The sequence below is a fragment of the Empidonax traillii genome, unplaced genomic scaffold, assembly GCF_003031625.1.
Source record: "Empidonax traillii isolate 1590-97213 ecotype Southwest subspecies unplaced genomic scaffold, ASM303162v1 scaffold240:size1935192, whole genome shotgun sequence".
Lineage (NCBI taxonomy): Eukaryota > Metazoa > Chordata > Aves > Passeriformes > Tyrannidae > Empidonax > Empidonax traillii.
The window spans coordinates 1652132-1671996 of NW_020955433.1; the positions used below are offsets into that span (position 1 = coordinate 1652132).

Consider the following 19865-nt stretch of genomic DNA (forward strand, 5'->3'; position numbering starts at 1 on the left):
ATTGGCTTCGGCACCAAGGAAAGGCAACAGAATGGATCAGACCACATTCCCCAAAGACTGCAGTAGCTGCACTAATAGGCAGAACACACAACACTGACATTCAACAAGAGGAATTACAGTAGAAGTAAAAAACATAATTCTTTCAGTCTTTATGACTATAGCAAGTTTGGGGGAAGGGGGGAATCTAGCAAAGAGCTGGCAGTTTGAAATGCTTCCTCCTAAAGCTCGGTATGAAATTAGGCTGTCTGTTTACTGGACATATAAAGTACCAGCAATTCCTTTTGTTGCAACAGGAGTTTGGGTGGTCACCTATTTGCATAGCCTAGATTTAGGCTTAACTTTAGACTGAGATGGGCAAAAATCAATTTCTTCTTCACTTATTTTATACATCCCACATCCTTAACAACCACGTTAACAATACCCTATTTAGAAAATGGTATTCTTGTACTTGCATTACAAAATGTGGGGTTTATGAACAATATTAACAAGAAAAAATTCCCACCAAATTTGAAATAAATCAAGACAGTAACAACACCACTTGCAACTTGTAGATAATGTGGATTAAATACTTTACATACATTGGCAATACAAGGTTCAATGGTCTGGACGGTCCTTTTCAACAGGACTTTTGCAAGATCAAATGCTTGTTTATTAAGGTTCTGAAATAAAGAAAACATAATAACATTTTATAGAGACAAACTATTTTAGATTACTTTTCCCTCCCAACCTTAAAAGCCCATGACTTTAGAAAGGTATGTTTCACCACCAATCTATTTGTTTTCAAAGTTATCCAAATTAAATTACATTAATTCCACAACTACAGATATAGAGAAATCTTACAACTAGTTTTTCACACACTTAAGAAATCTAACCCAAAAAAATCACTTCCCGCACATTAAGACTTTATCAGCTGTCACCTTTAGCACTGCATTCACATCTATAAAAAGTTTCCACATGCAATAACATGAAAAATTTTGAAGAAACATTACCACACTTTGGAAATTAATGTGCACCAAACTTTGTCACTAAAAAATGAACAAGTCTAACTTAATATTTAAATGCAGTTTTGTTTCTCCTTCACACACCCATAAGAGGTACACCCTGCAGCAAAGTTCAGCCTTGTCTAGAGGATAAAACTGCCCTGATTTCTCCATGGTCTGTACCATATGCTCTGGGCCAGCCCACAGTGATCCCACAAAAAGCACTTACACTTGGCCAGAGTTAGTTGCAAACTTTCCAAGTAAACGTTTGATTGCAACATGACAAATCTGAACATTGTTTTTATTACTATTGAGCAAGATATGGAATGTAACTGCACATCTGAAAAATCTGACTGTCCAAGTCTGCAAAAATCCAATACACAGTATCTCACATCATCTAGGGATTAGTGATGCTTGGAAGGGGTCAAAAAAAAGAAAGGTGGATTAGCTGATTGCCCTGAAAATTACAAATCACTGCAGACAAAATGCAGGAAAAGCCTAGGGATGACAGATTCTTGGGAAGACAGTATTTGGCAAGTCTACATCGAGAACGACCCCCTCATGTACTTTTAAATGAGATGACAAACTGAAAGACAGTTCATCAACTGATAGTAAAGAGAAACAAATGGTCAAAGGCTCAAACAAATATGTCCTCAGTCACCAAAGCACTAAACCGATGTGTCATTATAGAAAGACAGACAGATATGTATCAACTCTTCTCAAATTACAAATAAATAAATAAATACATAAAAATTCCAACACTTTCTTTCCAAACCATGATGAAAATCTTTTTGGCAGGTATGCCGGTATTAAACTAAAGGACTGCCAACCTCATACAGAAAACACATTTTCTTTGGATTTTCAACACAGCTTCAAAGATTTCCACACGGAATCTCCCTCACAATACCAAAGAACCAAACATCAAAACAGCAAGGACAAAAAATATAATCACAGAACTTCCTAGGAGATCTGTTCACGAAAGGAGAACATAATTATGACAGTCAAACTCTGCTAGGTGGATCAGACAAAAGAACTTTCTGTTTGTTTTTTTTTAAAACTACCATGGTAAAACAGTAGTTTAAGTTCTGATGTTACAGGAAATAAACTAATTAAAATGGACCAAAATACTGACCAAAGTACCATACTGAGCACTGACTGCAGGATATTATTTGCTCAGTCATGACCAAGAGCTGGTAAGGACTGGCACCAGTCCTCTAAAAGATACTAAATGTGCAGTACAACCCAATATTTACACCAAGTTTACCTCTCTATCAGAGCCTTGCTTGAGATTTCCTTCATTAAGCAAAACTATACAATTAAGCTAACAACATTAATGCTGAAGAATCATATTTACTTTTACTCTGCCTAAACTGAGTAGTCACAACACATAGTTCTGTTGTTCAAGGTTTACCAGGTCTTTGTATTGTCAGAGCAATGCCCACCACTGCCAACAACATACCCAGCACCCGACACACATAGCACCACTCCTCTGTTCCATTCCTGATATCTACTGCCTATAATTGATTAAAAACAACTTATAAAGTGCAGTGTATTTTCTAATACTATAAGAGGCCTCTCTGTTAGCAGTTTTAGTCAGACATTATCTCATTGCTGTTGATAAAAATGACTTGACAGAATAGTATTACTATCTCATGATCATGACAGAAGGAATGTAAACTCATCTCAGACCATAGATACTGTAATATATCCAATGCTGAATTTCACAGGTAAATGACAATGGACAGAAGTTTAGACACTCCCGTGCAATGCATTCCCACGAATTCTCCCTTTTTAAGTAACCAAATGAATAATTCCTGCTAACTTAACTTTTATCTGCTAATTTAATTATGGAGTCACGGACAGAGCTGCCTTAATTTTGTCATTATTTTATATTAATAAATGAACAAACAGAAACACACACTTGGTAATCAGAGTACAGTTCATTTACTCTAACTAATTACTGAAATTTCCTGTACTCCATACAATTTTCAGTAAGAAGAACAAGTGTTTTAGCAAGGGAGTTTTCTTGGTCAATGCAAGGCAACACCAGCCTGCACTCATTTTCTTTTATTTCACAGAGTTGTGTTCACTCTCATTTCAAATTTATTTTGACATTACAGTAAAGGTACTTCAAAAGCTCAGTGCAGATCCAGTGATGTACTCTTCGAGGAGAAGCTCATATAAAATTCCTCTAGGAAGGAGACGTGTGTATGTGTGTGTGTGTGTGTCACTTGGTCCCTTATACGTGAGTTAAGCGGGTAGAGCCCACAGAACTGGTGGGAAGCACAGCTAGGGAGGTGGAGGGAAGTCAGACTGGCAAGCTGAGGGAAGCAGCAAGACACCACAGAAGCCCTGGGGAAGTCTCTTTTTTTCCTTTTTTTTTTTTTTTTTTAATTAAAAAATACTTCACATCTTTTCAATCATAAACCTTGCAACAAATCCCAAAAGCAAAACAACCGACAACCCAGGATCCTTAAGATACAATGTTTTCCTATTACATTTACTTGAAAACACTATTTCAGTACAGAGATCCTGAGGTAGCAAGTAGGCACAATCTCTTCATATCGAATAATCTAGACACAGTTAATGAACACCAAATAATTCCCAAAGGAGATTTTCAATCCACTCTTACAAGACTGGGGGAAAATAAAACAGTTGTGACAGTTTAAGTGCGTGAAGAGATAAACAACAAGCAAAAGGCAATAAAAATTGATGTTGTTATAATGGTATACTACTACTATAATATTTTACTTTGCAGACCTTGTGTGCAGGAATGAGGTTAATCAAAATCGAGTCCAGCAGCTCCTGAGTTACTCCATCGCCTTCCATGATGATAGAACTCATCAAATCCAGCATATGCATTTGTACCTTCTGGTTGTGGCTATTACTAAGATCATAAAGAATATTATCAATATTAAATTTTCAGACCCTAACAAATTATTAACAGTATGGCCAAGAAACAATGTCTAACGCTGTCCAGTTTGCCTTCCCTTACACTGTCCACATCTCAAAATTCAAAACTATTTTATGTTACTTTCTTCTCTTACAGGAAGGTTCAAAAACCTAGAACAATCTAGCTCTGCTTCAAGAGAATCAAAACAAAAGAGACAATCACAATCACGAAAATAAAAATGTAGATAAATGAATCAGAATGAAGTAAAATGTTAGAACACAGATAGTAAATTTTAAAACACATCTAATTTCAGACATACACCCCTCCATACTGTCAGTAATTCACACTCATTTGCTTTCCTTGTATCTCTTCGTTTGGAGAAATAAAGACTTGTTCCGTTAAGACATATTTATCTGTAGACTATGATAGGATTCAGTCTATCCCCATATTTTGACAGTTTAAAATAATGGAAGTAATTCAACTTACTTGATAACTGAAAAAAGAGTCCTAAAAAGTTGAATAAAAATCTCATTGCAATCTTCCAACTCAAAGCAGATGTTGTAAGATTTAACCCAAGCTAAATTCTAAAACAAAAAATAGGATATTCAGGCTATTACAACTTCATATTAAGTCACAAATATAATCACGTTAGTTACAGTTTTTTTCTATTTAAGGAAAAATAATATACAATATTCCTTTGGGGAAAGAGACTGGATATTTGTTTTGCATATAAAGAACTCCTAATACAAAGGGGTTTTGCCAGATATATTAAAAAAACCCTACATATAGAATAATCTGATTTCTTACATATAAAATCCAATTGAGAGAAATTGTTAATATATTAAGTTCCTATTTCTAGAATTTTTTCTTCATGATATGACATACAATTTCACGTATCAATAAAAGATTTACATAGAAGATACTATTTCTGAATGCACACTGAGCCCTCCCCCCATTCTTGTCAAGAGTACCATTTTGCAACATTTTTAAAGCAAAAATCTTATATCCCTCCTCCCATCACCAATATAAGCACATCTGCATTTTAATCAGCATTTGAAATTTTCCCTCTTGATATGAAAAAGTGTATAAATTTGTAAGATAAAGGCTAAATGTTAATAAATACCAATCATTTCAATGTGTTCTCTACTACAGGCTAATGAACTTACTAAACGCAAACAGAATTATAACTACTAAAAGAAGCAATTCATTGAACTTTAATGAGACTGGTGTGATTTACAGAATAAATTTCCGGGGCATACTGCCACATCTGGAAAAATTACTGGAAAAAATACTGATTACATTTCTTAGGCTTGCAGAGCAAATACCATCTAATGAAAGTTACAACTACTGTGTTACCTCTAACAAGTAAAAGTATCTGTTAAATTGAGGGCTCTTCGTGTCCTCCAAGCCTTTTAATTGTCTTGTAATAAACAAGAATATGTCCTGTCAAAAAAACAATATAGTGTTTACAAGTTGGATTCAGCAGAGAATAAAAATACAACTAGTTAGTAGTGACATCTACCCACATTTTCAAACTCATGAGAACATTAAATTGTCTTTTTTAGGCACTGACAGAAAGCTATCACCAGCACAGACACTGGTCATGCCATCCAGTGTTCCTTTACATATCTGGCCCTTAATTATTACACTGACTCACAGGATTAAAGCAACATCTCTTTAGTAAAATTGAATATCAGTATAAATGGGAGTAAATCCATTGGAGATTTTTGGTTTATTTTTCTGGGCTCTTTTTTGGTTTTGGGTTTTTTTGAGGAGGGTTGGTTGTTTTTGTTTTGCAGGGGGAGGAGATGTAGCTTTTATTTTCCTCAATAAGAGAATGAGGTAGGAAGAAAGCCTTTATTTTATAAAGCATTTTTACCTTAAGTTTGTCATGGGAAGTATATGGAGCTTCAGGAGCATAGATACGAAAGATATCAGCCAAGCAACATGCTACAAGGAGGCGCACATCTTTATTGGGATTCCTGAGGAAGAATTCAGATGCAAGGTGCAAGGCTAGTGGGAGATACTGCTGCTTCTCATCTTCTGAGTCCTGGTCCATATCCATGAAGGTTTTTACCACCATCTGAAAAACAAAGGAAAAAAAAATTTGAGTTCTTTCTGCTTTTATTCCCAATTACTAAACAATACCTTTTAAAAGGATGTAGCGCTATCAATACATGTTCCGCTGCATAATCACAGTTTGAACTACACTTCTTTTATTAGGACAAGCGTCAGAAAAAGAGAAGCGTTAATCTGATATGTAAAGGTTTGTTGAACTTGGTATTTTAAATTAAAACCACTTTGCAGCTCTACTCATTTTGTCAATTTTGATGTGAGGCAGAGCACAGAAACTGCTGCACACTGATGAGGTTTGACATGGCAGTATCTCTGCCTCAAGGCAGTCCCACTGCAATTCAAAGTGAGGACTCACCTCAGCATAAATATTCCAGGGGGCTGTATGCCATTTGGCCTAACACAGGGCTACACTATAATGCTGCTGTTTTAAGAGTTATGCCAAGACTTCAGGGGAGCCTAAGAGGCCACTCTTAACACTCTGCCTGTATTGAGACACAGAGCTCAAGAAGTGCTTTACATAGGCACAATCTTTCTATCTGGTTTAAATAAACTATAATATCAGATAATAATTTAATCCCTCATGTAAATAAAATTAGTCTAATGCTGCAGATCTTTTCTTTCTGCATACTGAGAACTGCATCTATACGCTTATCAATATAATGTAAAAAATTAACTATGTGGTCTCCTTGTTTCTTCTAGCATGGATAAGAAGAAATGCCACCAGAATTGTTTATTTTTAATTATTATACAACTTCAGTTAATAGAAACTTCTCAACACAATGATTTGGCAAAACCAAAGGTGAAAATTTAGTTTGAAGAAATACGAAGTTGCAGATTTAATTTTTGGAATAGGGCTTGTTAAAGGATGAGAATGACTTCTAGGATGTCAGCACAGAACGGGCAGATGTTCTGGAGAGTCTTAGTATGATGTTAGTGAAATCAGTCTTTGTGTTTCATTCCTCCTTGTCACCTGAGCATCCTTGGAGTAAAAATTGTGAAGGACACTCACACTGCATACCAGTAGCATACCCACTACAGACACAAGTATACACATTGCACACATTAAAGAAATTCTTGAGAAAACACAAAATAAGTCCTGATGGGTCAAATTCACCTCTAAAATAATAACAGTAAAACACAAGAGAAGACGAAGTTCACACAACTAATAAACACATCTCTTACTCTAAACAGATTTTTTTTTGTTATTGTGTCATTCAAATGACACTAAGGTTGTTTATCTGCTATTAAGCATGTCCCTGCCTCCACCATGGAAATGCTCTTTCATCTTCATCTCCTTTCTGAGTTTTGAAATAGTTTCAAACTCACTAGATCTTACAAATGAAATGTTTGACAGCAACCTTTCTTACAGCACATTACTTAAAACTCTTCTTTAATTTCTATAAATGTACAAATACAATCTTTCATGAAGCAACTTACCACAAAAATAAAATTCAAGAAAGGAAGAGAGAGGAGAAAAACTCCACACAACAACAAACCGGAAAAAAAAAGAGAACTTTGCAGCCACAGTCCATAAAGATACAAATTTTATCTGTATTGGTCTCTTTCACTAAAAATATTCTTAAGGTGTGTTTTCTGCTGAGAGACAGCACAGGTTTGGCTGTTACAGGGTCACTTATCACCATGCCCTGGGGTGCATCAAGCAGGGGGGTGATTTTCCTGCTCTGTTCTGGGCTGGTGTGGCCTCACCTCGAGAGCAGGGGGCAATTTTGGTCACCACAGTGTGAGAAGGATGTAAAGCTATCAGAGCGTGACCAGAGGAGAGTGAATAAACATGATAAAGGGTATAAAGACAAAGCGGTATAAGAAGCAGCTGAGGTCACTTGGTCTGTTCAGCCTGGAGGAGACTGAGGGGAGACCTCATTGCAGTTACAACTTCCTCATGAGGGAAGAGGAGGGGCAGGCACTGATCTCTTTTCTCTGGTGACAGTGACAGGACCTGAGGGATTGGCCTGAAGTTGTGTCAGGGGAGGTTTAGGTTGGATATTAGAAAAAGGTTTATCACCCAGAGGGTGGTTGGGTACTGGAACAGGTCCAAGAAGCATTTGCCCATGTTCTTGGGCACGTTGAGTGATTTTTATGGTTGTCCTGTACATGGATAGGAGATGCTGATGGGTCCCATTCAACTCAGTATATTCTGTGATCACATGTCCCCTTCCTAGAACACCTGTCCCATTCAAGAATTAAAAAAGCAGATAATATACTCTTTAAAACCTACCAGATTCTTTCAATCAGGAAGGTGTTATAAAAAACCCAACAACCCTGAAAAAAACCCCAACACCCCAGCAATAAAAAATCTAATCACAATCAAATTAAAAAAACCCAATACCATCATCAAATCAAAAAACATAATGAAAAAAATCCCAACCCCACAAAACAAAACAAAAACAAAACCCACACCACACACACTTGCTCTCTGCTGGTGGCAGGACAAGGAATAATGGCCTTGACTTGCGGCAAGGGATTCAGACAACTATCGTGGAAGGTTTTACAAAAATGGTAGAAAGGTCTAAAAGATCTGTAGATACTAATAAACTGCTTCTGTACCGTATCAATTTCTCTCTCCAAAGTTCTTATTAGTCATTCTACTGATTTTACAGATGACCTATAAAAGCAAACTTTTGATCTTCCCCATAAGACCAACCTTCTCTCTCCATATCCTCCTACATCAGATCTCCATACCCTGAGATCTTTGTTTAGAGTCTTATATTCATATGACAATATGCACAAATCTTGCATTTATCCCTTTTCTGACATGGCAAAAACAGACGAGGTAAAGCAGCACAACTTTGCCATTTGATTAACAAATGTTAGGACATTCTGGGATTACAGTAAAGAAACTAGTCTTTCACACTGTCTTCCCTGTTTGAAAACACACCAAGCCTTATAGATTTTCCTGTGTTGCTCTTGTATTCAGAAGGAACACATAAAATTCAGCATATGCATCCAGCCCTTCCAAAAATCTTCCTTAAATTGTATTGCACATAGGTCCTGTTCTTTGTATATTTCCTGTTACAAATTATGAGTTTTCTCAAAGAAATTAAAGGAAGAAAAAAAGCAGCAGTATGCAAGCTGCATGATGCCTAACAAATACCGATAACCTCTTAATAAGTTTTAACACCTTATGAAGAACTGATCATAACTGGTTTAGAAACATTTTTACAGTCACATTTTTTCTAGCCTAAACACTGCAATACCAGTATTAATTGTGACAGTTAGAAATTTATCCACTAAAAGAATTTGCTCATGAAACTGAAAATCTAAAATAAACTCTACAGATACAAAAAGACTAAAGGTTGAAATAATTTAAGGTTTCAAGTTTCCAAACTGGAAATCACTCCTTCTCATGCTCAGTTTCTATTCCTAGAAGTGGTGATCAAACTGTAACAGGAACTCACTACTTTTTTAAATTACAGTACTATTGTCTAACTGCTGTACAATCAAAACAACTCTAACTAGAACACTAATATTCACTTATATAAAACCCTACAGACTTAACAGCTTTCACCACAAAAAACTGTTAGTGTCCTCTGTGCAAAAAGCAGGAGACAGAAAAGTATTCTTTAAACACATTAATGTAATATCATCAATTCTTTTCCAAACAGTTAAGGACTCGATTTAAGCACTAATTGCTAGAGAAATGTAAACAAAATACAGCTATGTGCATTTATTATTAAATTCATTTTTATTGCTTTTGATTTAATGCATCTCCATTAAGCTGTCACATACCTGTGCTCTACTTAGCTTGCAAGACCAAAACTGCTAAAACTATTCTAGAAATTTTCATTATTGCCATTTTTACCATACTACCTTGAAATTCTAACTATCAGATCAAGATTTTACTCTCCCAGGATCTGCAAACATGTACGTGAAATAATCTGACTCCAACACAGAAGAAATGCAAAAGCCTTCATTCAAACTAGCGAGAACAGCTAAATGAAGACTGCTTAAATCACTCTTAGCATGTTGCAAACATACTGAAAATTAAAGAAGTTAAAGCTCTCAGGGAGGCGTTCATCCGATTGCACCAACCACGCAGTGTGCAAGCCAGACACTCTGGGTTACCCTTTCACCCATTAGAGAGAAATGCAGAGATCCTGACTGAGCTCAAGCACAGATGTTTATAATGACATTTACAGATGTCACCTCAGTTTTGCCCTGGAACTCTGCATCGACCATGAAAGCAGCTCAGTGTGATTAGCTGCCTGAAAAGAGGTGAGATGAACAATCCTTGCAGCTTCTTGTGAGGCTGTCGGCCTCTCAGCTGCATTGAAACACACACCAGAGGTTGCCAAAGCATTGCTCACAGACTGCCCATACCTCACAGGCAGCTTACATGCAGCCTGTTTTCAAAGACACTAAATCAGCACCGTAGCTTGCCCTCATGTGACTCAGCTGCATGTGGTTCTTGTGCAAAACCTATGCCTCACATGGAACTAACTTCTACTGTTCAGATCCTGTAGATTTGGGCACATGGTTTGTGGAATCAGGAAGACCAGCTGCTGCTGAGACCTACTGATGACTCCAGTATTACAGGGAGAAGAGCCATACGAACACCGAGAGAGAGGACAGGGTAATTGGCAGAGAGAAGACAGACCAATGCTTGCAGAGAGGAAGAAGTAGGCAGATCTACAAAAGCCTTGCTGAAGCTGGCAGGGTTAAACACAACCTCCAAGCCAGTCACAGCAGAGAAAAGGTCTGCAGGTTGCACTTGTTGCACTCTTCTTACAACAGCTTACTCAAAGGATTCCCAAATAGTAACATTTAACCATGATCAGCTTGTAAAAAGACCAGGAAAAGATACTTGGTATTTAAAAATTTTGCAATCATCAAAAGAAGAAATTTAGCAATTGAGAGAATTTGATGCCATTTGTTATAATGGGAATAATATCAGAAGCTAACTTCACTACTAAGGTTAAATACAAAAGATATTTGGAAGTAAAACATAACCAAATGGATGTGAGCCTGGGTGACACCTAAGAGCTTAGACAACTCTGTGAGAGACACCAAGAAAGGGCTAAAATTACAGTACACCCAAATACAGCAATTTTCAACTGCCATCTGAGTGGTTTTACATTTTTCCTCACAAGATTTAAGCAGTACTATAGGTAATTCTTGCCATTAACTATTAACAATAAATTATATTCTTTGTCTAAGATCTCAGTGTAAAACACAACAAAATTCACCGACAAGCATTTTTGGAAAAAATACTTCCACATGGTGCAGATTTAGGATGAGAAGTTTTGGTCTCCCTCAGATACAATCCCATCTGTCAGTCAGAAGCACCAAACAAACATGTGTGGACAGAAACAAAAAGAAAAGATATCAAAGTATTCAAATCAGGAGGATCAGATCACTTATTCCAGAATCTTTAAATACTCAATAAATGAAATCACACATTTAACACCAAAGGTTTTGTTGGCATTTCTTAAAAAAACAAAAACAAAACAAACCCCAAACAAGAAAACCCAACAACAAAAAATCCCAACAACAAACCACACACACACCCCACCACCACCGCCAAACAAGGAAGATACCAAGTATCCAGAAATTATCAAATATTAACATAATGATCAAGAAAAGAGATCTTGCCAATACATCCAACAGGCTGACATCAACAGAATTTCATAATACAAACCAAATCTGGAAGGGTAAATAAAGAAGTTAAGAAAGACAGGGTAGCACATAAAAAATAAATTACCTTGCTAACCCTCATCTTGTAATAGCTCACGCCTTCAATAAGATAATCAACACTCTACACAACATCAACCATGACAAGAAAGTTGTCCAAGTGTCAAGAATAGCATCACACTGAGCCACATGGAAAATGAGAGTGCTGCAAGAGATGAAGATTGTCTCCTTAGCTTCTCAGCGTTAAAGTAAAATGACATTTTGAACCTGAATGAACTTACGAATGCAGAATGGTAGGAATGGATGGTAATGACACAGTTACAGACTGGCAATAAAGGATAGGATATTATATGGTAACAGAAACACTAAAAATTCATTGCTGGTAAATGGTCTCATGCTTAGCTCTTAAATCCAAGAATTTATGCTATTAAGAGCTTATCAGGTGGAAACAACAGGAGAGGAAAGATGGACATTTATTAAGCAATTGTAAGGAAATTACAAGCCAACAACAGGCTATGTGCATGAAAACAATGAAAATGCAATTGCAGGATATGACAGAAGAAGGAAAGGAAAAAACAGCGATACAACTCATGAAATGCTAAAAATACTAAATGCTGATTTGAAACACATTACTTAGGCCTGATTACCATCACTGATTAAAAAAAAAAAAAAAAAATTGAAAGGTACAGAAGGTGGTACCAAAGGAGTCACAAAAGCCTTTTCTTGTAAGATGACATTTACCAGACTGTGCTAATTAACCTACTGAAACAATGGCTGAAAGTCTCTCTTTGAGGCCAGCCCTGTATAGATAGTATCTGTACTGATGATCTGGACAAGGGGATTGGGTGCACCCTCAGTAAGTTCACAGACAACACCAAGTTTGAGCTGGTGAAGGGTCTGGAGCATAAGTGTTATGAGAAGCAGCTGAGAGAGCTGGGGTTGTTTAGCCTGAAGGAGAGGAGGCTGAGGGGAGGCCTTATCGCTCTCTACAACTACCCCAAAGGAGCTTGTACTGAGCTGAGGGTCACTTTCTTCTCCCATGTAACAAGCAAAGGGACAAGAACAGTCACAAGTTGTGTTGGGCGAGGTTCAGATAAATACTAGGAAAAATATCCTTACTGAAAGAGTGGCCAAGCAGGAATCATCATTCCTGAAAGTTTGTAAGTGTGTAGATGAGACATGGTTTAGTGGTGAACATGACAGTTCACCACTCGTTGCACTGGTTGGACTCAATGATCTGAAAGGTCTTCTCTGACCCTAATGATTCTATAATCCTTTTAATATGCTTTTAATACAGGAATGCCATTCATGTTCTGGAAAAACGCTGCAAGTAGAAATGGGCAGGACTGAGCCTGCAGGATCTCCAGCTTCAGAATTGGGGCTGCTTTCTGACCATGGAAGCATGTGTCATGGAGCAGCATCTGCTTGCAGGGTTCACTTAATTGCAAGCAACTCCTTCCCAGGGCCCACCCAGAGAACTACAGCTGATCAGTCTCACCTTTAAGATCATGGAACAGATCTTCTTGAAAATTATGCTAAGGCAAATGGAAAATAAGGAGGTGACTGGTGATAGCCAACATGGCTTCCGTAAGGGGACAATTTCAGTGGCATTCTGCGATGGGGTTAGTGTTGGTGGATCAGGGAAGAGCAAATGATGTCATCTACCTGGACTTGTGCTGAGTATTTGACACTGTCCCAGAAAACGTTCTTGTCTCTGAACTGGAGTATGGTGTTCCTCAGGGCTGGTATCAGGACTGGCACTGTTTAACACCTTTGCTGGTGACACAGGCAGTGGGACTGAGTGCACCCTCAACAAGTTTGCCAACAACACTGAGCAGAAAGTCAAGTGTATCCAGAGCTGCATCAAAACAAGGGCAACCAGCAGGTTGACGGAGGTGACTGCCCCTTGACTCCTCTCTGGTGAGACCCCACTTGGAATGCTGCATTCAGCTCTGTGGTCCTCAGCACAGGAAAGACATGGACCTGTTGAAGTGAGTCCAGAGAAGACCACCAAGTTGATTAGAGGGCTGGAGCACCTCTCCTGTGAAGACAGGCTGAGAGAGTTGGGGCTGTTTGGCCTAGAGAAGAGAAGGCTCCAGGAAGATCTTATAGCAGCCTTCCAGTACCTAAAGGGAGCCTAAAAGAAATCTGGAGGACTTTTCACAAGGGCATGTAGAGACAGGACAACAGGGAATGGTTTTAAACTGAGAAAGGGTAAGTTTAGATTGGATATTAGGAAGAAAATTCTCTACTGTGAGGGTGGTGAGAAACTGGAACAGGCTGCCCAGAGAAGCTGTGGATGCCCCATTCCTAGAAGTGGTCCAGGCTGGATGGCACTTTGAGTAGCTGGTCTAGCGGAAGGTATCCCTCATGGCAGGGGTTTGGAACTAGATAATCCATAAGGTCCCTTCCAATCCAAACCAGTCTATGATTCTATGACATGACAATCACAGAATCAATGAACTGGAAAGGATCAGAAGTTCTGCTGCTGTCATAGCAGCTGTAAAATGAAAAGTAGCACTCCCTGTCTGATACTATTAGTAACCCCTGAAAAATAAATTGTATTGCCTGATTTTCACTACAAAGGCTTTAATCTATAGTCTCTGACAAGACATTTAACTGGCTTTGAATAACTCGGGGTAAGGGGAAATGAAAAGTTGAATAAAAGATTATATAAAGCATATTCTAAACTCTTTGGGGCAAAGACTATTTGTTTCCTTCTTTACATCCTACTCACCAAGTGAAGCCAATGACCAAGGTTTCCAGATGTGATTACAAACATATCATAGGACATGTAAAAGTGATGCAGGAATACCAGTGGTAGCCTGTACAGTGATATAGTCCTCTGACTGGGCAAACAGTTTAACTGGCTATCCTTCCCCTGGGGACTAACCTACACTGAGCTTGAGAGCTCTGCCAACTGACAGATCACACGCAAAGAAGTCACAGATCTGTAACTTACTGCTATCTTCACACTGGTAAAACAATATATTCTGTATTATTTTCCTTGCATCAAGCAACTCCAACTATTTTCCAAGAGTCCAAATATTAAATTTATCTAATGTATGAAAAAGCAGAAACACTGGCTACTATGTGTAATCAAAGCAGTACACTGAGTTCAGGGGTTATTTAAGGTAACTTCCTTGATACACATTTTTAAGTAACTACATAATGAATGCAAAGATCACACACATACAGCATCCTAATCAAAACAGGACAAGTAATGTTACCAATTTGGGAGAGAGGTTGTTCAATTACCCACATCTTACATCATCATAATCAACACACCTCACAATTCCAGTTCTGTTGTAAAGGTAGAAGATTCCTCACAGTAAAATAAATGCAACAGACGCAGGAGGAAAAGGCAAACAAAATGAAAAAAATCATGTGCCTTAATCCAAAATGTTCTTCATGGTACAGATTAAAACATGCTTTTTAAATAGTGGTGGAATACTTTGTCCTGCAAAATGAGTCATGCAACACTGACATCAGCCACTTGTACGGACTGATGCAAGGAAAGGTTCCAAAAAGGTATGCTTCCCAAGATCACAACAGTGCAAAAGGAGTAAAATGGTGTCTTTCCTGTCCAGCAGAAGATAATCCTAATGCTGTTATCTCTGCATGTAATCCATCTTGTCCTCTTTGGTTAGGAACAAGCCCATGGGAAAAATCAAACTCACGATGTGCAAAGAAAATACATGTCCTTTCTCATCACTACTGCTTTAGCAAAAGACAACATTTTGCTTAGAACTGAGTATTTTAGACAATACCATTGATTTAAAATATTATTGTTTTATTATATTTATATTAAATTATAAATTAAATATTGAGTTATCATAATACATTTTATTGCAGTAGGATTTGGAAGATTCAAAATCATTTTTGTACCCCCTTCATTACTATATATTATAGTAATGTGCTTTATCCTTCAAGCCAAATGACACTTTCAAGCCAAGTCTCTATCTTTTGTCTTTAAGCAGGTACCATCATGCTTCATGTAAGAACATCCTGTAAGTTCCTTTATATCCACACTGTTGCAACAACATGGAATCTTTATCATCTCTCCTTTCTTTCAAAATGAGGACTATTTGAAGCTGTTAAAATAAATCAAAAGAAAACAAAACACACACCCACCAACACACCCCCCTACCTCCTTACAATCAGCTTTAATAGTCTGAAATTTAACAGAACTTCCCTTGTAACTGGCTGGTTGGAGCTCTTTCTTACAATTCTGTACACACTGACAGGATATAAGGAAGATGATGCAGAGACAAAAATTCAGACCTGCGTGCCAACCAGGAGTCACATCGGTACACAGTTCAAACCAGTCTCCAGGTAGCTATGGTATTGGTTCCTTGTGACATGGAGATCCAGTTTAACCACCTGCAGCCACCATCTCCTCCCTTTCCCACTACTCACCCTGTCCTGCTTCTGTCCACGCAGTGGACACTTAGCAGTGCACACTTAGCACTGGACCCAACACTTGCTGAGTAACTCCATGAGTCAATTTAACTTACAAATCTGTCTGAAAAACTCCCTGGAAAAAGTCCTGGACAGTTTTCTGACAAGTACAGTTAGATCACAGACAGATCTAGCAGAAGGGAAGGTAGATAGAATTCAACAGCCAAGACCAGGAAGGGAAGGACTACTTAGTCTTCTAGTGCACAAACTCTTAACAAATAATCTAACAGTGACACGAATTCTTAAACTTTATAGTGGCAAGCACATAAAGCCTGAAATGGGTAGCTATATCCAAATCCTACTAGGCTGCTAGAAAACTTACCTTTACCTCTACTCAGTAGAAACTGAGTAGATAAGATGTGATCACTTATAATTTTAAATTCAAGGTCTCAAAAATACCTTGTTATGGTAATTTTCAAAACTTGTATGCAATGTATCAACTTACTCGTTTTAATTTAATCATGTATTTCCTGGGTTTGTATCATGACCTGAGACAGCAGAGGTTCCCCATTTACCTTTCTAGGCCACCGTTTTCTTTGCCTTCCAGGTTCTTATTATTCTCATCACATCCTCATCTCACACCTTTGGAGGCAAAGATTTACTATAACTTGACTATTGCACACATATCTGATTTATATAAGGGATGCATAATGCCTATACTGTTTACCATTTGGCTCCTTAACCAGCATTAAATTCTATAGGACTTCTCAACGGAAGCTGTTGAGTCAAAGATTTCACTAAGCAGCCTCGACTGATACTTAAGTATCCCCTGGTTTAGTCCTTTACAACTTCATGAAGTATTTTATTACGCCAATTTTAAACTGTTTCACACAATTTTTCTATGACAGAAACTATAATAGTGTGGATCAAATCACCCACTTTAACAACTTGTGGATACTTCTTGAATAATAAAAAGACAGTGCATATATTTATCAGCACATGATCTCTTCATATTAATACTAATCCTCTTGATCTCTTACATCCATGATTTAAGTGTAGTGCCACAGCACCAATTTTTATTTTAATTTTTTTTAAGCAATTCAGTCTTCAGCAGTATTTATTACCAGTCTTTATTACTGGGAAGATTTGTCATGGAATTCTTTACAATTTTCCTGCCAAAGACTAGCAATTGTTTAAATACTCTAAGAAGGTTCATAAATTACAACACTGAAAGTCATCTAAGTTTTCAGAAACTTCACTTCCACATACGTAGATACATAAGAGTATTTGCAGAGGGACTTGAAAGAGTCTATTTTTTAAACATTCTAATGATAATTCAAGACATCATCAGTTAGAAGCATTTCATTAAATAGTCCTTTATCCCTAGGTATACTGGCAAATGTTATATATGGCTGGGACAAACCCCCAAAATTCTTAAGATCGTATTCCTCATGGTGCTGTAGTTTCTATTTCCATATGAAGTTTCCCAAGTACTTTGATAATAGCATCCAGATGTTAGAGAGAGAATTCTTCATAACCAACTCACTGCTGTGTGATAATTCATTTCCTCTTCCAAAGAGAAAGTGGTGCTGGACAAGAACAAAACTGGCATTTGCATTTCTACTGTAAATTGACTGTAAGGATTCATTTTGAAGCGAGTATTTAAAGATCAGTTCTCACAACACAATTATGTATTAGAGTTTCACATTAAAACACAACTAGAGAGCTGTGCTGCCAGCAATACTGATGTTTTAAATAAGACTATATCCATGTCTTTTTCTACACCACAGTGCAGATGCATCCCACGGTGCATCATACAGTCTTCCTGACACAGTCATCCAAAAGTGAGGCATGTATAAAGCACACCATGCATTCTCCTGATTGTGTTTCAACACAACCAACAAATGAGCCCAAAAAAAGATACTTTTTTCTAGGAAAATTGAGTTTTTCTATTTCAGCAATCTTGTAAACTGTGCTGAGTTGAAACCTATTGAAGCATAAAATTACGTGAAATATTTGTACCTCAAACTTCAACTCCGCACAGTCTGCGGCAGTAAGAGAATAAAGGAATTAAAATTTCTTTCATGGAACTCATTCAATGTCCAGCAATTACACATAATACCATCACACTCAGTAGCACCAGAAGGTACCATGGTCAACAAGAAAATACTCTTCAGCTGTAACATTCCCTTTTCTGGTTTCTTTAGGAGCCAGATTCCACTGTGCCTTAGGACTGAAAAATCAAGGGACAAATAATGTGAACGTCCAACATGAACCATATCTAGTGACAAAACTGCACTAAAGATTTTTGTCTATCTTGCTGTCATCTCCTGGAGTCACAGTACAGGACTGTCATAATTACATAGAATGCAGAAGCTGTGAGTTCCCACTGCCATGCAAAAGGATGGACAAAAATCAGAATTGTAAAACTGTAAAAAGCCTTCATCTTTGACAATCAAAACTAAGACTACCAACCAACAACAACCACAAAAAACCCCTAACCAACAGCACATCAAACCAAAACAAGCTCCGCAGAAGGCACTGGTTGAGGTGGACGTTGCAGCAAACTTCTGCCAGCAGCTGGTGAGGAACCAGCTACTGCACCTACTGAACCAGATGCACTGCTGCAAGGAATTTCTATTCACATGAATTATCCTTCTCCAATGGAGCATTATTTTATCAGAAAATTTGGCTACCTGTTGCACACTATTTATCTGCATTAGAAATACAACCCCCTCCCCAGCTTTGCCTTCAGGCAGGGACCAAGCTCAGAAATAAAGCACTACAGAACGGACTGAAGGCAAAATGCAACAACTTCCTTACTCTGCCTGTGTCTTATGGTTTCATTTTATTTTAAAGTAGCCCTGTTAAAAATAAAGTTTCTGGAAATTGTTAAAGCACAGGAAAAAACTGGTGCCTAAAAAACTGGACCTGAAACATAACTAGAATGATTTCCTGGCTGTAAGTCTTATTTAATTCTTAAATGAGGAGGAAGAAAACAATGTCTAATAAGTGTATGGAAAGTACTGTATTGGTAGAATTCATTTAGTAAGCCTAAATTATTTTACTGTGAATATGAATAATAGTAATAATAAAATAATAATTAAAATATTTTTAATAAATTTTCCATTTTAAAAATTGTCATTAAAATGAGGTGGAAGACTAAAGGAAAAATAAAAGACACTATTATTGCTCATATAAGGATAGGAAAGTCATATCCACAGTGCTCAGCAACAGGATTATAATGAAGACAGAATGATTATGTGTAGGATAGTCAGTTTCTGAGAAATAAGCCTCTAAAATAAGTTTGTGCATTTTATTATAATGTAAGTAGCAAAGAACACTAAGAAAATTCTTCAAAAAATTCATATTACCATCATAATTGCCAATATTAAAAGCAGAGAAATATTTCAAAATTAAGATAGTGTTTACAGAAAGCGTTTTGGTAGCCTTTACATGTCAGTATTTAAAATGTTGGTTTTAGTGTTTTTACTGTTTATTTTATGATATAGTATGTCCCACTACAATGCAGACTTTTCCATTTTGGGTATGGTAATAATGGCATTTGTATGTCCAAAGAAAAGTAAAAATGAAAAATTAAAAGACAGAGGCAGGGGAGCAAGGAATAGAAAGGAAGACAGAAAAAAATCAGGTTTTCCCATAATGTCTATCTCATACCTAGTTTTACTTGCTGGGTCTTGACATTCACATCCAATCACAAGTAATAGGACTATGTTTTCCCTTGTTTCTAACTTTGCTAAACATTTTAGTGACTTTTTCAAGCAATACTGCTACCTTGAACTGATTGAAAATTATCTCCCATCCAAAATATGTACTCTGTTTACAAAACCATGACTCCCTTTTTA

The 19865-nt window shown here is 37.3% G+C and overlaps 1 protein-coding gene across 8 annotated transcripts in view; it reads right to left on the reverse strand.

The window, feature by feature from the left end:
• PDS5A (PDS5 cohesin associated factor A) overlaps positions 1 to 19865 on the reverse strand; it is an 81775-nt gene that overhangs the window by 43395 nt on the left and 18515 nt on the right. For 7 of the 8 annotated variants that reach the window (XR_003571726.1, XM_027888529.1, XM_027888530.1 and 4 more), the window contains exons 3-7: positions 5753 to 5956; positions 5230 to 5316; positions 4360 to 4457; positions 3741 to 3867; positions 579 to 659 (exon numbers count right to left, since the gene is read on the reverse strand). Coding sequence is in view for 7 of the 8 variants with exons in the window: in XM_027888529.1 (XP_027744330.1) it covers positions 579 to 659; positions 3741 to 3867; positions 4360 to 4457; positions 5230 to 5316; positions 5753 to 5956 (597 nt within the window). In the remaining variant the exon portion in view is untranslated. Of the gene's footprint in view, positions 1 to 574; positions 660 to 3740; positions 3868 to 4359; positions 4458 to 5229; positions 5317 to 5752; positions 5957 to 19865 lie in introns of those variants that run through there. The other variant, XM_027888534.1, reaches the window with a different exon arrangement.